The following is an 18,357-nucleotide window of genomic DNA, read 5'->3' on the forward strand; positions in this document are numbered from 1 at the left end:
TTGTGGTGAGATAACACAAAGCGGGGTTCTACTGCCGATTTGATTCGACAGCCTTAATGACTAATGAAATAGGTGTGCATTTGAGTCCTAAGATTATTGGGCAAACAACTCGTCCAGTGGCTGTTCTAAGCGATGCAAACCGCACGAGCATGCTAGGTATTCATCAGTCATATTTGACCATTGTGGACACTGAGACTAATATACACACCTTTTGAGAAGTCGTACAGTAAACTACAAAGTAGGACGGCGAAGAAGAAACCAAGCGATACTACGATTAAACTACCAAAATGCCATGACACAGTGATAGACGAAAAGATCCGATCCATATATCCGAAACTCCATATCATATTGTACAATCTCGCACGTATCGATATTCTAGGATATCAGAGAGGACGCATGCAGCCGATCACCCTTTTGCAAGCTGAAAACCTTGTAGGACGACCTGAATAAAACTAAGAACGATACTTATGCCTCCAAGTATGGAAACAAGCCAAAAAGTCCAGTACTGCAGCTTATCACGTCGATCCAGAAGAAGTTGGCCCATCGAGGAAGGCCGGCAAGTTTTGAGATCTGTTGCAATGAGTTCGATTCTTTCGGACAATACCGGAAAATGCTGGGCGCTAATATACAACGGCAGGTTTTGAACTAAGGTTTGATTGATATTCTTCTCCATACAAAGGATAGACAGTAGCTCGTCCGGCGTTTGACCCGCCGGCTTGAGTGTATGTTTGAAGAGCTTCCTTGAAGGGCCATGCTGTCCGAACAAAAGGCGATAGGATAGGAGGACTTCCCGCATGAATTGAGATATATCGTGTTCATTCGCACGTGGATCGAAGGACTTCTTCTCGGTACTCGCAAACGCGTATATGGCTCCGTGGGATTCGAGCGCGGCAAGGCAGAACGAAGGATACATGAAAAGCGAAAGCGTTCGCTCCGACTTGTTGTAGTCAAGGTGCAGCGCTAGGCAGTCCACCCATCGGATCTGTACGTGGAGAAGTGTCTGGAGAAGGTACGCATTTGTCTCGGCTGGGTCTAAAGCTAGCCACGTTGCTGCAGCTTTGCTGTTTTCGCTCGCCACTTGGGCGGTATTGGGAGAAGGGGCAGGGAGCAGGTTGCCAAACCCTTTTAGAAGGGCAAACAAGGGGCGGTCTGAGAGCTCGACTGACACTTTGTGAGCGTCAAATACCAGGCCCGAGTTTGAGTGCATATCATATTGATGGACTGCGAGTTCGTCCAGGGAGCAGGTGTTGAACGTCGGTCGGTATAGCATAGACTGCCAGCCAAGAATTGCAAAAACGAGGAGCCTCTGCGCGTTGCATGTCCACGGGACGGTCTCCAATACCTGCGTTTTGCGCAGGTGCTCAACCACATCATCAATGGTCACGGCCTGTTTATTGTGGATGAACGCAGCCACGGCGGCGAAAACTCGTTCAAATCCATTCATCTTCCCATAATGTTCCTTCCCCGACACGAAGCTGTCGGACGGTATGCGGTAGGTCGTCAAGCTGGCTACGAAGCCAGGGATGGTACCAACTCAAGCCGTGGGATGTCGAGCAAACGATGGAGAGAGGTTGAGGGTCATTGAACAAATTGTGCTGGGGCAATGAGCTATGAGTTACAAGTGTGTTGGTCATGGAGCGCACTAAAACGGTTAGGCCTTCCGACCACAACTATACGCATGGTCACGCTGCTAGACTTACAGCCAGACTTCTTTCTCATTCCCCAGCCTCGGACACTAGCGGATAGCTTCCGTCGGGATCGGGCCGCAGCTGGGGAGGGACTTGGACGCCGCACCGTACAATCGCTGACTCTCTCCGCACTTGATTTTCGTTTCTCCATTTCGTCTCGTAAGATCGATTGCCAGCCGCTTCAAGCGGGCACTTGCAGGATAAAGACATTAGAAGAGAGTCGCGACGTTAAACTACCTGTTTAAGCGCTTGGGTCAGGGATCCAATGTCAGACCGTTTAGAGCGTGTGTCCCTTCCTGTCAACCAATCAGGCACGAGAGTTAAGCGCGCAGCTGTGCTTCACGCACTTCCGAGACAGAATACCGTAGTTCAGGATAGCCACTAGATAGGACATAGAGACGGTTTATGGGCTGGGGTGGCGCGAACTCACCGGATTTTCCATAACCCCACTTTCTTATTAGACGTATGCCGCAGCAAGAAAGTCGAATGCAGCCTCCAGATGGTTCGCATCAAGACGACCTGTGAAGCCCTTCGCACATTCTCCCTATGAAGGCATCCTTCCGGCTATCGAGAAAGTTGCCGTAGCGAAGATACTTGATGATGCATGGTCGTGTGCTGAGTATTGGAGGCGGACCGGCTGCGCAAAAGATATGCGAAGACGTGCTAGGGTTCGGACAGCTGGTACGGTGACAACAGTCCTACTTTTGTCAGCGAAAGTGGTGGCGTACAAGAGGTTTGTCGGAGAGCAGATATGGTGTTGCCCGTATAGGCTCCGTGTAATCTCTAGACTTGCCAAATAGATGTGACCACCTGCGCACCTTAAGAGCCCATGCCACGTATCACAATATAGGGCGCCCCAACTCAGACTTCGCCGGTCCATCCGCTTGCAACCGGTCGACCTGTACAAATTAGGTGGCAGCTACGGTTCCATGCCGCGCAGACGTGGCCCTGCCTGTCCGTCGCCGGACGGTCTCCCGCTCTTGGTAGTCTGGCGCGAGTTTGCCGCAACCGGAGCGCAGTATCAATAAAAATCATGGATCTAGGACCCCCCGATGGACGGACATGTCTGCTGTGGAGGCGCGTACTGCCAGGTAATCGCGGTTGTTGAACTCGCAAGGCACTGAGTGTGCCCAGGTGGTGAGCCACGGGGAAGCGAGGGGGAAATCACCACCAGCAAGCTGCCCTCAAGGTACTTCCACTCTGGCCAAAATAAGAATGTCGTAGTAGCGAAGGCAACCTCCCAAATGATGGCATAGTCTCTACAGCACATGCTCTCTGGCGGATCGCCCCTTGCAGTGCATGCGCGGCCGCGGCCGTCAGTCCAGGGAGCCCAAATAGCAAGAGAGCCAAAAAAGCAAAAAAGAAAATGATTCCGTAAAGCTGACAAACCCGGAATCGAACCTGAGGATTCAAGTGTCGGATGACTCAGCATGCTGGCCCTTATAGATGTACAAAGGTGCACTGGGGCTACTCGTCACTTCTTCCAGGAACGTTTTTGGTTTATTGGATTATTGAAAGTATTTGGGACCTATATAGGTCAAAAAATGTATCCGGTGTAGGGGCTTTGCGGTGGCGGTGTTCCACACGGGCCGTTGTTTGTGGCGCTGGGTCTGCGGTGAATGTGGTCAACGTGGCTTTCACTCACCACTGCTGGTCACTGAAGGTGGTAAGGCACCCACACCGGTTCCTGATGGTTTTACTATCTCCTTTTCGGTCATCTAATACGAGTAGTCCTTCATGCTGAGGTGTAAAAATTGTCATTTTCTTGATTATATATTGACAGCGGCTATGCGGATCTCCGTCCATAGAAGTGGCTGAGAAGGTCACCAGAAGCCGTTGGTCCAATATGGGCACTTTGCTTGGGTATTGAGACCGCATGGGCCATTGACCAGAGATAGACAATGGGGTTAGGTACAGCGTCTGGAGTATGAGCAGGTGTGCTCTTCGGCCGGCACCCAGGCATGGTCAGAAATCATAGAGGGCGACTATTAGGTTTGAAGCGGCCTAGTACAATGGAGAACGAAATGTACCATGAAACTATATAACATGTCCTCTGGTGTGATGCAACCTACGCGAACAAACACCCGTCTGCAGCTTCAATGAATTCGTCTCAAGGTCTCTACCATTCCTCTTATCGTTTCCACATCAGCGTCCAAACCTTCGACAGCCTTCACCTGCATATCCTCGGTCAAATCTAAGAACCTCTCGATGAGATCGCCATCCACAAATCGCTCCGGTTCATCGGTTTCGGTGACAGAGTCCTTGAAGGCGCGATACTTGTTGAAGGGTATGTCCCCTGGTGCATGGACGAGCTCGGCCAGATTTGACTGAAGATTTATAAGAAGGTTCTGATAAGACGGCGAGATAAGGCAGAAGAGGTAGATGGATCCTTCCACCTGCGCAGCACGTTAGCGGCTTATAATGAAACGAATAAACCGAAAGCGGAGGCGACTTACAGTGGCCATGAACGCCCTCGGTATGATAGCTGCATCAGACGCAGTAGCCACGTCGATCCGTCTAATCCGATTGACCATTTCACCTAAAAGCATCTGAGCGCTGACTATCAGCCTCCTTCTGTCGTCCTCTGTGGCGCCTTGCAGATTGCGGTTCAGAACAATAAGATTGCCTTCCGCGTCGCTTTCAAGAAAAGTGTTTTCCGCGACCTCGGCGATAGCTGTGGCCCACGTCGTACGGAAGTGCCTTGCGACTTCGGTGATCTTGTCCGGCAAACCAGTTTCGCCTCGCGTGTATTCCACGATTACGGCTGATTTCATCAAGTCAGCTATTGTTATCAAAGATCCGTTGACCGTGATATCGATTGGAGCGGTTGAGCAGCGGAAGCTGGCAAGTTTGATCAAATCTGGCTTGCTGGGAGTCCTATACTCAAGGTCGTAGACGACAACTGTTTTTATCAGTGCCGCAACAAGCTTTCCTTGGCATATTGCAAGGCACCTGCATCCTCCTTTGACAGCGAGTTCGGTGACGAGCTTAAGCACCCTATCCTCAGTCACCTCAAGAACAATGATTCGGCCTCGTTCCGCAACGGCATTCTGGTCGTCCAAGTATGCGGTACCCACGACAAAACGTTCGGCCGTTGAGCCGGACCCGTCTGGTAGTTGACAGCGGAGAACGCTTTCGACAAGTTCACCTTCCTTTAATCTGTATGTGTCTAGCTCTTTGAACTGGATCTCGTCCACCAGTTTGAAATGACTAATGAGAACCTCCTCTCCACCTTTCAGGAGCCTTTTGATCGTGCCCAATCCGAAGGCCTTGAGTGATGGCGCATATGCTATACGGCGGACCGTTTCATCCACTTTGAGAGTTTGTACATGGGTAGTTCGTTCTGTATCTATGAGGGCTATCCTCAGGTCCTGGGATGTCGCAACGGCAACGGAGCCTGGATACGCTTCCGAATCAAACGGGCAAACGATTGTAGCCGTTTCGGCGGTAACTGCAGAGTAGACGAGGCGTCCTTCAGAGCCATAGATCAGAGAAGGATGCTCGCAGGTGGCGAAAACGCTGTATAGTCCGTTTCCCTTTGGAAGTGCCCGGAACGTAGGTTGCTGCGTTCCAAGGACAATACTTTTCCGTCCAGACAGGTCATTGGAAGACGGGTCGAAGGAGTACGTGACAACATTTCCGTCCGCCATTGCGGCAAACAAGGTGGGTGCCTGATGTGGAAATATTTGAGTCAGGAGAAGCGACCGCGGGACCGCGTTTTCCGAGACCTGTACTGTTTTGATTGGTTCCAGAGTATCGAGAGAGCAAACTGAGAGCTTCGAGTCCTGCCAAAACCCAAGAAAACAGATAGCGCTGTCTTCGGACGGTAATGCAACACATGCGACTTGGCTGTCAGTACCGTACATCTTCTCGCTGACGACCCGTAGTCCATCATCAATGCTCAGCGCAATCACACTCACACCCCCCAGTGAGATGAGTGCATGCGTGGGATTTGTGGTGCCAGCTGTGATGTTCGTGCCGTCAGGTGGTGTCCATTGGCCGACTACCATGCCGCCATCGAGATCTGTGAGCTGAACGCGAGATGGGGTGATCTGCACCACGCGGCCCTGAGGCACATTTGATGCAGCAAGTGTTGTTTCTGCAAGAGATAGCCCAGCGAATTCATCAATCTCCTCCACGTCCCCACTGGCATCGAAGCGGAATACGCGCGACTCCGTTACTGATGTAACAAGTAAGGTGTCCACCGCTCCGAGGGATGGACTGGATTTGAGATCGAACAGATTGGATATATGTTCCATCTCTCCCAGAACGCCGACGTCTTCAAGAGCGACGCCGCTTCGAACGCTCCTCAAGCTGCCGTCTTGATAAGCACCGCTTCCAGTCACGATTCGGGCCTGTCCAGAAGAGTATTCGTTGAGTTGCCCTTCGCCTGATCGGTTCCCCATATCCATGATCGTGAAGTCTAGAATCGGCGCAATGTTGGCGAAGGTCTGTACCACCTCCATCGATTTTTCCGCGATCCGAATTACTTGAGAATCCCCTTGGTGTGATCCTACAAAGACATAGCCCGCATCTAGATATACCAGCACCGATGCTCGGGAAGTTTTACCAAGAAGGTCTAATTTCCAGGACTGTACCTGGTCGTGCTCATCCAATAGTAACATGAACAGATACAAACCCCCATAATCATCGGCGAAGACGAACCGATTCTTGTCTATGCATTCCCATGCCACAAAGATCGTTGCATCGTCGAGCGGCTCGGTAAATAATTCGCCGTCTTTATAGTAACTTATCGATGTCTCGCCTAGAATGATCATACCATCTGCGTATGTTAGCGGAGCGCCCTAGAGCATGAATGGAAATACTCACATGAGGGTCCTTCTACTGGGATAAGATGGCTGGCGCCCAGCTCAATATCACCGCGGTAGACTTCCCCTTCATCGAGCTCAATGGTATCTTGGCCCAACAATGATAATTCACGAAACCTGAGCTTCACTTTTGAATCTGTATCTTCGTGCAGAAGAGCAAGCTTGGCCTTCTCATCATTGGAGGGCTGGCGAAGGAACGCGGAGGACCGCACGAACATCTCCGGTATTCTTAAAGGCTGCGGTTCGCCGAGATGCGATATTTCAGGCTCTTGCTTCCTCTTCTTGCCCCTCTGGACGAGAGGGATGGCCGTTATGATGCCCTCGTACACTTCGAGAGTCATGATTCTTCCCGAGGGATCCACATGGCATCTCTCCCCCGTTTGCGATTCTCTTGCAGCATTATCGGCAACACTTTCGAATTTCTTTTCGGTTTGTAGCTGCTTCTTAGCCGGATTCCAAGACAGTGTGAAGTATTGAAAACGGTCGGTTCCGACGAACAGGTGATCGGTGGGGGAGAGGGCAGGGCGGAGTTTCTGTAGCATGGTAACCTTTCCATAAATGCCATTGGAATGCTGAAGCGCAAGACCATCAGGAGTCTGCGTATAGAACTCGAGCCGATTAGCTTTACTGTACTTGTGCTCAGCTTTTGACAACAGAATATTCAGCGGGAATGGCTTACGCCACGACGAGACACTCATCGTCGGGACTCAGGAAATTGAGCTTCAATGCATGGCGAATGCTACTTGGTCGGTGGATTGGGGCTATGTAAGCCATGTTGGCAGTGTCGTCGTTTTAGAAGAAGACCTTGCAGGATTCGCGGTCCAGAGTAACTGGTTTAGAAGCTATCCGGTTCCAAATTCTGTTGATTGGCTTTTGAATGCTGAAGTCAGAAGAAAAGGAATGAAGAGGAGATCAAGATGGAAAATTCCTCAGTAATAATCCCAAGGCCGGAGCTGGAGGTTCAATGTGGCGGGCATGCGAGCCAGCACATTGCAGTGCTTCACCGACTGTCGTTGAATCTGCGACCCCACCGAGCTCATCAAGCTCGCCAGCGCGGTTCACAAGGTGGGTCCCGCGCGGCATGGCACGTGACAGCGCTAATGATCTGCATGCGCCAAGCCGTTAGCGTAACGTCATTAGCGCGTCGTGGGGTGAACTCCAAATAAATTTCCCCGCCAGTTTACATTTACTTCTCGACTTCCGCCAACGACGCCGCGAACTCAACCCAGCTCTAGGACTACAGGTATAACTTCCAGGCTGAGCCTTTTGCGCCGTTCATTGTTTTACTTACACAATCCAGCGTGCGAAGAGAAGGTCACAGAGATGGCCAGCGGTGCTGCAAGCAGCTCCCGCAACCCGGCGAACATGGCCACAGGTAAGAGTGTCGCCTTCACTTCACTTCACAGCCTCCCTGACATGCCTCCAGTCCATCAGAATACCAAGGGCGACGGCGAAAATGACAAGCCACACCCCGATATCACGGAGATCGAAGATGACAACGAGGAATGGGTCTCCAGTGAGGAAGAGTCTTCCGAGTACGACACGGATGACCCAGATGATCCCGTTGTCAAGGAATACGACGTGTTCATTACGGAGCCGTCTGAGAATGATCTCTACGTCTTGCAGTTCATTGGCCGTCCGAAGGTTAAAGGACCGCTCATCGGACGCGAGGCCCCGACCCAGTTGCGCGTGAAGCCGGAATCTGGGTACTTCGAGGTCGATGTTCCCCTCGACATCCACGACGAGCACTATGATCGCAGGAAGGGTGTGGAGCTTGGTGAAGCTGTCAGGAAGACTAAGAACCTCGGTCAGGCTGGAGGCTATGGTCCAGCTGTTGGATTCGAAAGATCGATGCCCAAAACCAAGAAGCGCCCCGGATCCGAGGATGACGCCGACGCCGACGCTGACGTCGATGAACCGCCTCCACCACCGGTTGATGACAACGTCGACGAGTACCTGAAGAACTTCGACGATGCGAACGAGAAGGGCCACGTTCTCAATACGACCACTTGGGGGGGCCAGGTCATTGGACGAGAGGCCTGGAAACCCAACTACATGATTGGCGCGTTCCGAAAGAATGAACTTCATCTCACCCCGGTCACTGGAATCGTCCAACTTCGTCCGGAACTCCATCACATGGAGGCTGTCAAGCATCTGGAGATAATCAATGACCGCAAGCAGCCCCCCGACGCGAAGGGTGTCCTCCCCTCTGTCAAGAAACTCACGGACGAGCCATCTACCGCTGATTTGTTGAAGGGCAATGCCAGTGAGAAGTGGACCAGAATGAACTGGATTCCTGCCGATACTACGGCCGCTCGCGAGGCCCGAGAAAATCGACTATACCTGAAAGACACGGCCAACGCCCGACGCCTGGAGACGGAATCAGTCGAGGACTACATGAACCGCTATGTCCCGGTCGTGGTCGGCAAAGGCAGGACGAAGCCCAAGAAGAAGCATACCGGCATCGTGAGTTGACATCCTCCGGGGGTGCCAAAAACAAGAAAAAGAAAATTAAGCTTCGGAGCTATGACTAAACATGCCATATAGGTCCAAGAGGATGCTGGAATGACTGCTGAAACTGCACTCGATTTGACCGTCGGGACATTGGAGGAGAAGGAGGAGGAGCAGAAGGGGGTTGAGGGGAAAGGGGAGGATGCCCCCAAGGGACGGCGCCGCCGACTCCGTGGTCGCGGAGGGTTTCGTAACAGCGGACTGGCATACCGCCCTACGAATTAGGCTTTTAGAGGGTTTACGGTTCAAGGATGGGTGGACCTGAGGGTCTAGTTATGCAATGATATCCCGCCAGTCTGGCGTACTAGCCGGCCCATAGGGGCCAAATGAATTCACTTCAAAGAACCTCTTTAATCATAGCAAGTGTTGTTCCCGTTTACATCTTTGCGGAAATGTCGTAGAACCCAGTCTAATTTCCCTCTTTGTTTTACAGATTCGGGCTTGTCGCTACCCTGCGGTGTTGGAAAATAAGGCCCTTTTCTAAGCTATTAGACTGTGTTCCCTGAATTACATACAAGCTAATTTCGAATGCTACAGTGCTATACAGCTTGTTGAATAGGCAGTTTTAGTTCACGATGCCGAAATCCAACTTGCGAAATGTATCTCTCTAAGATACAAATCCTAGGACAGTTGCTATTAGAGATTGTAAACCGTCTTGTAGTAAACATAGATATATTTCCTCTAGTCAAAATAGCATGCAGACAGGGAAGTGTAATTTAAACAGAGAGCTTTAGAAAGGAGAAACTGTGCAGGAAAAGGCTTCTAGTTTCTCAGCAGATTGTACAGTGCACAGCTCTTTGTCGCAGAGCAATATACGCATACCTCGCTTAGAGAAGCCTGCAGGCATACGTATGCTACGCGTTAAGTTCGAATTTGCTAATAGGGCTACCTTATCGATATTGAGTCGCATGATTCACTAGTTCGGAGTGCTCTACACTCCTTGTAAGGTACGCACATGCGTATTACCTGCTCAGTGAAATCTACAACTTCCGTGCTACGAAGTGCGATCAAGGGTCTTTACTTGAAATCTTGCTCATATTCTGCATGGAGGAACAGAAACATGGGAGAAAATCATGCAACTTGACTCCTAATCACTTCAGAACCCCATCCTCATCCTCACTACTTCCCCCCTCCCCCCTCCCTTGCACACTCCTCAACTCAACCTCACTCCCCTCCCCCAGATCATCCTCCTCAACCTCCTCGTCCTTAAAACCACCACCATCCCCAACCAACGGCTCCGTCCCCCCGGCTCTCTCCCCTTCCTCCTTCGCACCCTCCTCCCTCCTCCCTATAATCACACTCCCCGCCACCAAAAGCCCGGCCCCAATCCACCATAGCCCCGGCAACTGCTCCGAGAAGATCACCGCCCCCAAAATCGCCGTAATCATGAAATTCGCAGACGTGTTGATGACGCTGACGCGCACCGTTGAGGAAGCGAGAGTCAGGGCGCGAGTGAAGAGACCCCACATTACGGCGTTGAAGAGGAGGTTGAGGGCGAAGAAGACCTATATATGAGAGCGTTAGAATGCCGTGACCTTTTCAGGGCGGGAATGAGGAAAGGAGGCTTACCGCCCGAATGACGAATTCAACGGGTTTATTTGAGGGGTTGATGGAGAGGGCTTTGGATATTGAATGCGCCCATGAGGTCGTGAGCTCTGTTGTTGTGCTGGGAGTGATATCAGCTTCATGAACATATGGTGAATCAATTAGACAGTTCAGGAAGAGGAAGGTTTACAGCTTTGCGAACACTCCGTTGAAGGCTGCGCAAGCTCCACTCGCAATCGCTAGTAGCAGCCATGCTGATCGCGGTCTTGATGTGGACATCTTCGGTTATGACTTGTTGTTGGTTCGCGATATCAACATTCCCTATGATTGACGTTCCTGGAACGGCCCGTAATTGATGTGTAGGGGTTAGTGTGGCGGTGGTGGCACAGGAACTCTTTGCGCGGGGAACTTATCGATAAAACCTCGGAACATCTTGAGATGAGATGCGAGCGATACTGGCAGACGCTCGCTGCCGAAGCAGAGAAAAACGTGTAGAGGCATTTCCAGTATCCCGGATATGCTTAGCAGTGATGCTTCAGCAGTGTGTTTTCGGTATCATGTATGATTCAGCTATCCTTCCATTATAAAGGAACGCTTCCCGAACTAGTTGAATAAGAAAGAAAGGCCGGATCCCCATCGTCTTCCTCGATGATAGCCATGCCGATAACTCCGAGCGCTGCCTTGCAAGTTCGATTGTACCCATCCATATCCATGAGATTCCTGAACGCCTTCACCCGATCATGGGAGTTCTGAATGCAATTCAAAGCAAAAGAATCAATGCCGCTTGTTCGTCCTTGGACTGGCAGCCGTTCGCGCCTCCTTCTTCATCATGCTCCTCTCGCGTTTGCCTCCCACTCTATGTCGCCGATTAAATGACCTCTAGACCTCGCCCGGGCGCTTCGTGTTACATGCGACTATCTTGACTTTGTCGGCGTGAATAGTGTTGTTATTGTCGAGCTTGAAGTTGATATCCTTGATAATAAAGGTCCAGACATCGTCGCAGAAGCGGTAGGTATCGAGGTGGCCCTACGAAGGCAACACATCAGCGCATGATTCGCGAAGTTCCACAATCCCCTCGCAACCTACCTTGAAATGTAGCCGGCTCTTGACCTTTTCCGCCAATATCTCCGAGACCGCCTTATCGAAATTTGTGAGAATCCGGAAAGCGAGCTGCGGTTCGATGCGGCGCTCGGTGATCAGGTTGTCAAGCGTGTCCGTTAATGCTCCGCCTAGTCTTCTGAAGTCAGTCCCACGTTTCCAGCGGAAAGCGCAATACATACGTGCTCCGCCGGTACAGCTCGTAGTAGTGCTTCGAATCAGCCATCTTGACGAGTACGACGCTCGAAGTTGGCTAGGTGGTGTCGTGGCGGAGGAGCACTTCATGAGGCAACGGTAAGGCGGAGGAGGGCGGGCGGTGAAGGATGACTAAGCGGCGAGCGGGAGCACTAGCGGCAGGTGCCATCGTCACTCTCGCAGGGCAGCTCCTCCGCCAACGTCCAGTTCGAAGGCTTCCGTATTATTCACCGCTTCATCTGCACCCGGCGTCTTTTTCCCTTCAGTCGACCGAAGTGCAGCATGTCTCTTAAATACGGACTTGGTGGCTCAGCGGTCGCGCTGGGCGTGGTAGGCCTATGTGAGTTTGCCGCGAGAGCTGGAGGAAGGCCGTGTCTAACAGGAAATAGATATGCTGTTCAATGGCGAGGGAGAAGCCTTCAACGTAAACTCGACGATCATCCCGTCTTGATAGCATCCGCTTATTCGTTTGTTTCCAGGTCGGGCAGTTTCTCGAATCCGTCTCACCATATACTTTCGCAAGTCTGGGAATAGGACTGTGCATTGGTCTCTCAGTCGTTGGCTCAGCATGGTGTGTATGATTGACTAGGAGCCTGCGATGAGACCTGACAGTGGGCAGGGGAATCTTTACAACCGGTGTCTCGATTGTCGGCGGTGGTGTGAAAGCCCCACGGATACGAACCAAGAACCTAATCTCAATTATCTTCTGCGAGGTGGTAGCTATCTACGGGGTCATTATGGCAATCATCTTCTCAGCCAAGCTGAACGCCGTTGCTGATTACGAAACACTATACTCGCCGCGCAACTATTACACCGGATATGCTCTGTTTTGGGCGGGAATAACAGTGGGCATGTGTAACCTCATTTGCGGTGTGTCTGTGGGTATCAATGGCAGCAGTGCCGCTCTGGCTGATGCCGCGGATCCGGGCCTGTATGTTGACTTCTATTTGCTCTCACGGAAGAAAGGCTAACACCCAACATAGCTTCGTCAAGATCCTTGTTATCGAGATTTTCAGTTCCATCCTCGGTCTCTTCGGCTTGATCATTGGTCTGCTCGTCCAAAGTAACGCGCCGGATTTCGAGTAATGCCGTATTTGAGTTTAGGCTTCCAAATCATTTGACGCCCACTTCACTGGCACTCGGAAGAAGAGGGAAAGAAGCGCATGCATTGGGTTAAAGGCGTCACATATCTTTCACATGACTGTATTATGTTTCTGGAAGCCATTGTATAATGCATGTATGATGTGCTCGAGCGAGTATGGTGCCTGAGGAGCAATATGCTTGAAAACATTGATGTTCCGCTCAGCATGTTGGAATCATCAGTTAGGTATTTTGTGATATACGGAAGCAAGCTCCCTCAGGGCAACCATCTTGAAAGAGACATGTCGAAATTCTTTTCAACGCTCTCGCATGCCATTTTCTGAGATATCATTCCCAATGGCTCTATTTGCGCTCTCCGGCTTAGCTAATCTCGTGATGCTGCCCAGGTGCCGCTCAACCGGAGATCCCCCACCGTCTTTAAACTTCTACAACTACACAACATCGATATCAACCCCACCATGTCCAACACGAAGCTCAAAGCAGCCATTCTCGTTGTCTCGCAAACCGCATCTCAGGACCCAACAACAGATAAATGCATTCCCGTCCTCAAACAGCTATTCCAAGAGCTAGGAAACGACCAATGGGAGGTCGCCATCTCGGAGATCGTACCTGATAGCATCCTGGACATTCAAAAGTTCATACGCACATGGACAGACCGCGAAGATGCTGTTAATCTGATTGTGACGGGCGGCGGAACGGGATTCGCGGTTAAGGATGTTACGCCTGAGGTATGTGGAGTGTATGCGCCGTTTGGGGATGGGAGAGCATGGAGCTAATATTGGTAGGCTGTGGCTCCATTGTTGGATAAGGAGGCACCAGGGCTTGTGTGAGTTTGAATTGGAGATATAGACAGAAGATTGCTGACTATGGTTGAGGCATGGCATGTTGGCTGCGTCTTTATCCGTCACGCCTTGTAAGTCTCGATGAGGACGCAGTTTGATGCCGGATACTGAAACCACCAGTTGCCATGATGGCGAGACCAGTTGCGGGTCTGCGCAAGAAGACTCTCATTCTCACTCTTCCGGGATCTCCCAAGGGCGCAAAAGAGAACCTGGAAGCCGTCTTAAAGTTACTGCCTCATGCCTGTGCTCAAGCTGCCGGTGCTGAGTCGCGGCCGCTACATGCTGGCGGCGTGAAGAAGCTTGAACAAGAGGCTGGCGTCAGCTCAGCAGCTGAACATGCAGGTATTAGCCGATGTCCATTCATAGTACATGGGCGACGGCTGATCTACGTGTAGGCGGAACAGGAAGTCATCACCATCATCATCATCACCATCATGGGCATGGTCATTCTCACGGTCATGGCGGTCACGCCACCCCTAGGGCGCACACCAAACCAGAGGAGAGGCCTCAATCAAATGATCCGAGTGCAGGGCCCACCCGCAGACATCGGTCATCTCCCTATCCAATGCTGCCAGTAACGGAAGCCCTCGAACTAATCGCACAGCACACCCCTGCTCCTGCTGTTACTAAAGTTCCAGTGGACCTGAACCTAGGCGGGGCTGTTCTAGCTGAAGACGTGAAAGCTACCGAATCTGTGCCAGCATTCCGTGCAAGTATCGTAGACGGCTATGCGGTCAAGATACCCAAGGACGGCAAGTTCGCCAAAGGTGTATATCCCGTTGCAATCGTATCGCACGCACAACCTGGTGAGGTACCAGAACTCAAAGAGAATGAGATTGCGAGAATTACCACTGGTGCACCATTGCCTCCTGGGGCGGATGCAGTAATCATGGTCGAGGACACCGTCCTGAGAGAAATGACCGAAGACGGGAAAGAAGAAAAGCTGGTCGAGATCCTTACTGGTGCAGTCAAGCCTGGAGAAAACGTCCGTGAAGTCGGCAGTGACGTGAAGCAGGGGGACACCATCATGAAAAAGGGTGAAGGGATCACTGTCATCGGTGGTGAATTTGGGCTGCTCGCATCAGTTGGCACGGCTGAGGTCTCGGTGTACCAGAAACCCATAGTTGGCGTGCTAAGCACCGGTGACGAGATTATCCAGCACGACCGAGCAGGAGCACTAAGGCTGGGAGAAGTGCGAGACACCAATAGGCCCACGCTGCTTACGGCTGTGCGCAACCACAGATATGAAGCCGTGGACTTGGGAGTCGTATCCGACAAGTAGGTGTCCTTTTCCGGCAACTGCTCAGTTTGCTGACATGCATGCCACAGGCCTGGGGCTCTGGAGCAGACACTTCGCGATGCCCTTCGCAAAGTCGATGTGATAATAACAAGCGGTGGTGTCTCAATGGGCGAACTCGATCTCCTCAAGCCCACCATTGAACGCTCTCTAGGCGGAACCATCCACTTCGGCCGCGTCAACATGAAGCCTGGCAAGCCAACCACATTCGCCACCATCCCGGTGAAGAATGATGCTGGTGAACGCGTTACTAAAACAATCTTCGCTCTCCCCGGTAATCCGGCGTCCGCGGTCGTTACTTTCCACCTCTTCGTATTGCCGTCCTTGCACCAGGCTTCTGGGATCACCCCCCCGGGACTACCTAGGATAAAGGTCGTGCTGGAGGAGGATGTCAAAATGGATAAACAGAGGCCAGAGTATCATCGCGCATTAGTGGCCATCAAAAAAGACGGATTGCTATATGCGACTAGCACTGGCGGACAGCGTAGTTCGAGAATCGGGAGCTTCAAGGGAGCCAATGCCTTACTGTGCATGCCTGCCGGAGACGGCAGCCTGAAGAAAGGGGAGAAGGTGGATGCGCTGTTGATGGGGCAACTTGTGGGTGTGTAAGTAGGGCTGGTGTGAGTTGAGTGTGTTCGTCAAACACCGCTATTTACGTGTCACAGACGAGACCATCACAATAATTCTGTGTCACTGAGACGAATTCGCAAATATCGAGACGGTGCAGCCCGCGGTCTGAGGTATACGGATATATCGCGTGCGCTATTACCAGGTCCGGGAGAGGAGAGTATTTATCGGCGACTGTTACGGGAGTGACTTCGGGCGGTCCTTTATACACTGGTGCTGAATCTCATCTCACGACGAAACCCAGATCCCTGATTCCCAAATATAGCTGCAGCTCTACTGACGCGCATTGACGGAACTGGAGATCTTGTTGAGCGTCTGAACATCTGCCTCCGGATTTTGCTGTCGTCGCAAGCTAAGACATATGACAAGGAAACAGCTATTATACACCCATCCAAACGAACGACTTCTCTACACCTACATAGTATGACCTGTCGCATCATTTGTCATTTACCCGATCCAGAAAGTCTCAAGAAAAATGAATCCTCGGATTTGGAACCCGCCCCTTGCTTCATCCATGATCTGTCTGCACGACACGCCCAAGCCCCCTGCACGTCAGTCCCGCACAGACGAATGACAAGTATCCGCCGCCCTCCTCCACACCCCATCTCAAACAACACGCCTGGACGGCTCTCATCTCCAGCTCCCACATCAGCCCTCATCAGCAAACGCCATGTCAATGCGGATAAACAGTTCGTTCAAGCGGAATCATGGCGTGGCGGCCTCCACAGCATCGGACGTCGCGTAGTGAGACTGACTTCAGAAACCTTGGCTCTCCGTACCGCAACACCAGCCGCCCCGTACGTTCGCCGTCTAGCACTGGGTGACGATGTGTACCAGTACCTTTCTTCCAGCCCTTGCACCACCGTCAGCATTACCCTGGTCAAGGCGAGCCATCTCGACTACGTACCTGTAGTAATTCGGAGTGTTTCAGGTGTCGAAGGTAGCCCTTTCGTCTTCGCCGCGGCGCTTGTGTGTTGTACAGAGAGTTACACCTGCGCTATGCATGCGGCGCTGGATATCATGGTGTATGGATGGTCCCGGTCGAGTATGCAGCTGGCTAGAGGCGCGGACCTGGCAAAGTTTGATTTATCTAGCAGAACGACATCCCTTGTGTTCTGCGCGTGAGGTCGTGTTGTTCTTGTTTCTTGTCGCGGGTTTGATAGTTTTCTACTTCTTCTTCTCCTCCACGTTCTCTCCACCTTCGCCATTCTCCTCTATATATTCATCTTCCTCTTAATGCACGAAGGCGTTATTCGCACACACGGTCCCTAAACCACCTTCTCAGGCCTCCCGCCATCCTCTCCTTAACCTCCCAATCATCTCTTTCACGTCTGCACCATGTCTCCATTCTTCAACATCCTACTCCCCCTCTTCCTCTCCACCCTCGCAACAGCCGCTTCAGCAGCCTCAGATCGAAAGTGCTACTCCCTCAACGGCACCGAGCTCGACTCCACCTTCCGCCCCTGCAACCCCAACGCCCAACACAGCGGCTGCTGCGCGACCAACCGCCGCACAGGCTCCCCCGATATCTGTCTCGACAGCGGCCTCTGCATGGTCACGGGCGGCGAGTACGTCGGCACGATTTGGCAGGCTGGATGTACGGATCCGAGTGGGAGGGATAAGGGGTGTCCGAGGGTGTGCCCGGTTGGTGAGTAGTATTGTCATATCTCCTTGATCATCCGGGCTCTTCTACTTTCGACTCCTCTACCTATATTCTTGTTCCGTATTGGAGACTGACACCAGCTTCACAGATGCATCATCCTCACCACCAAGCACACCTCCCCCACTGCTGATAGCATGGAACATCCAACCCTGCGACCTAGGCACTTACTGCTGCCGCACGAGCACCGACCGCCGTTCCTGCTGCGCGAATCCCAGCGCCGCGAAATTCCAAGCGAGTTCCCTGGGCTCAATCCTATTCCCCCCGTCGATCAACAACGCCGTCACCGAACCCTCACCGTCTCCTTCGCTCTCGTCTGCGAATCCGAATGCACAGGACGGGGACGTTCGAGCCACAGCTCGCTCGACCGGCTCCCCCATCTCCCTATCCACCACCCCCACCAACCCCCCCAGCGACTCGCCCCTGTCGGACTGTCCCTCCACCGCCGCCTCTTTCTCCTCCTCGAGCAACACCGCAAAAATCACCGGCGCTGTAGGCGGCACGCTCGGCTTCGTCATTATATGTCTCTGCGCCCTCTTGTTCTGGATGTACAAGTGTGAGCGCAGGCAGAGGAGGTTGAAGGAGCATTATGAGGAGCAGTTTGGGCAGAATTGGGCGTGGAGGCGGACGGTGGTTGTGGGAAGTGAGGAGGGCCTTGTTAGGAGTGGGAGTGAGAAGGGTGGGGAGGAGAATGTGGATGAGGTTGCAGATGTGGAAGAGGGTGCGGAGGGTGGTGATGGCGGAATTGGTGGGGGGAGGAAGGCGGGAGAGGGGAGGAGGGTGGGGTGAGCGGGGGAAAAGAAGGCAGTGATGGGGGGTTAGGCGGGTTGTTGTATGAGTACTGCTTTTGTTGGTGGATCTTGCTTATTCAGATTCCCTGGTTTGGGTGCGTAGGTGTTAGGGGGAAAAGTATTTGGGTATCTGCATTACCACGGGGTGCAGATAACGGTTACGAAGGTCACGT

The 18,357-nt window shown here is 52.1% G+C and overlaps 9 protein-coding genes across 9 annotated transcripts; 5 read left to right on the plus strand and 4 right to left on the minus strand.

The window, feature by feature from the left end:
* Positions 1-406: 406 nt before the first annotated feature.
* EI97DRAFT_445293 (uncharacterized protein) lies at positions 407-1,839 on the minus strand (the record flags this gene model as incomplete). Its single annotated transcript, XM_033799957.1, has 2 exons — positions 407-1,509; positions 1,701-1,839. The coding sequence occupies 2 exons, from the start codon at positions 1,837-1,839 to the stop codon at positions 407-409; spliced, it is 1,242 nt and encodes a 413-aa protein (XP_033650553.1).
* Positions 1,840-3,581: 1,742 nt separating this feature from the next.
* On the minus strand, positions 3,582-7,540 carry EI97DRAFT_425195 (DNA damage-binding protein 1). Its single transcript, XM_033797155.1, has 4 exons — positions 7,197-7,540; positions 6,519-7,144; positions 4,145-6,471; positions 3,582-4,084 (listed from the first exon to the last, which is right to left on the minus strand). Exons 1-4 carry the CDS (start codon positions 7,289-7,291, stop codon positions 3,785-3,787), a joined length of 3,348 nt encoding a protein of 1,115 aa, XP_033650554.1. The 5' UTR covers positions 7,292-7,540; the 3' UTR covers positions 3,582-3,784.
* A 162-nt stretch (positions 7,541-7,702) lies between these two features.
* EI97DRAFT_405127 (uncharacterized protein) lies at positions 7,703-9,371 on the plus strand. Its single transcript, XM_033796551.1, has 3 exons — positions 7,703-7,760; positions 7,818-7,892; positions 7,944-9,371. The coding sequence occupies exons 2-3, from the start codon at positions 7,841-7,843 to the stop codon at positions 8,990-8,992; spliced, it is 1,101 nt and encodes a 366-aa protein (XP_033650555.1). The 5' UTR covers positions 7,703-7,760; positions 7,818-7,840; the 3' UTR covers positions 8,993-9,371.
* A 542-nt stretch (positions 9,372-9,913) lies between these two features.
* EI97DRAFT_425202 (uncharacterized protein) lies at positions 9,914-10,938 on the minus strand. Its single transcript, XM_033797156.1, has 3 exons — positions 10,764-10,938; positions 10,598-10,694; positions 9,914-10,533 (listed from the first exon to the last, which is right to left on the minus strand). The coding sequence occupies exons 1-3, from the start codon at positions 10,850-10,852 to the stop codon at positions 10,120-10,122; spliced, it is 600 nt and encodes a 199-aa protein (XP_033650556.1). The 5' UTR covers positions 10,853-10,938; the 3' UTR covers positions 9,914-10,119.
* Positions 10,939-11,114: 176 nt separating this feature from the next.
* Positions 11,115-11,938, minus strand: EI97DRAFT_436450 (transcription initiation factor IIA gamma chain). Its single transcript, XM_033799106.1, has 3 exons — positions 11,854-11,938; positions 11,660-11,807; positions 11,115-11,599 (listed from the first exon to the last, which is right to left on the minus strand). The coding sequence occupies exons 1-3, from the start codon at positions 11,895-11,897 to the stop codon at positions 11,453-11,455; spliced, it is 339 nt and encodes a 112-aa protein (XP_033650557.1). The 5' UTR covers positions 11,898-11,938; the 3' UTR covers positions 11,115-11,452.
* Positions 11,939-12,148: 210 nt separating this feature from the next.
* Positions 12,149-12,952, plus strand: EI97DRAFT_384400 (uncharacterized protein; the record flags this gene model as incomplete). The annotated part of the gene is made up of 5 exons (XM_033795974.1): positions 12,149-12,206; positions 12,256-12,290; positions 12,346-12,439; positions 12,479-12,797; positions 12,850-12,952. The coding sequence occupies 5 exons, from the start codon at positions 12,149-12,151 to the stop codon at positions 12,950-12,952; spliced, it is 609 nt and encodes a 202-aa protein (XP_033650558.1).
* Positions 12,953-13,189: 237 nt separating this feature from the next.
* EI97DRAFT_192762 (uncharacterized protein) lies at positions 13,190-15,936 on the plus strand. The gene is made up of 6 exons (XM_033793612.1): positions 13,190-13,695; positions 13,753-13,793; positions 13,843-13,880; positions 13,930-14,151; positions 14,205-15,087; positions 15,139-15,936. The coding sequence occupies exons 1-6, from the start codon at positions 13,426-13,428 to the stop codon at positions 15,713-15,715; spliced, it is 2,031 nt and encodes a 676-aa protein (XP_033650559.1). The 5' UTR covers positions 13,190-13,425; the 3' UTR covers positions 15,716-15,936.
* EI97DRAFT_192852 (uncharacterized protein) lies at positions 15,937-17,194 on the plus strand. The gene has a single exon (XM_033793613.1). The coding sequence runs from the start codon at positions 16,157-16,159 to the stop codon at positions 16,856-16,858; it is 702 nt and encodes a 233-aa protein (XP_033650560.1). The 5' UTR covers positions 15,937-16,156; the 3' UTR covers positions 16,859-17,194.
* Positions 17,072-18,182, plus strand: EI97DRAFT_445299 (uncharacterized protein; the record flags this gene model as incomplete). Its single annotated transcript, XM_033799958.1, has 2 exons — positions 17,072-17,381; positions 17,485-18,182. The coding sequence occupies 2 exons, from the start codon at positions 17,072-17,074 to the stop codon at positions 18,180-18,182; spliced, it is 1,008 nt and encodes a 335-aa protein (XP_033650561.1).
* Between the last annotated feature and the right edge of the window lie 175 nt (positions 18,183-18,357).

The sequence above is a fragment of the Westerdykella ornata genome (genome assembly GCF_010094085.1).
Source record: "Westerdykella ornata strain CBS 379.55 unplaced genomic scaffold EI97scaffold_31, whole genome shotgun sequence".
NCBI lineage: Eukaryota > Fungi > Ascomycota > Dothideomycetes > Pleosporales > Sporormiaceae > Westerdykella > Westerdykella ornata.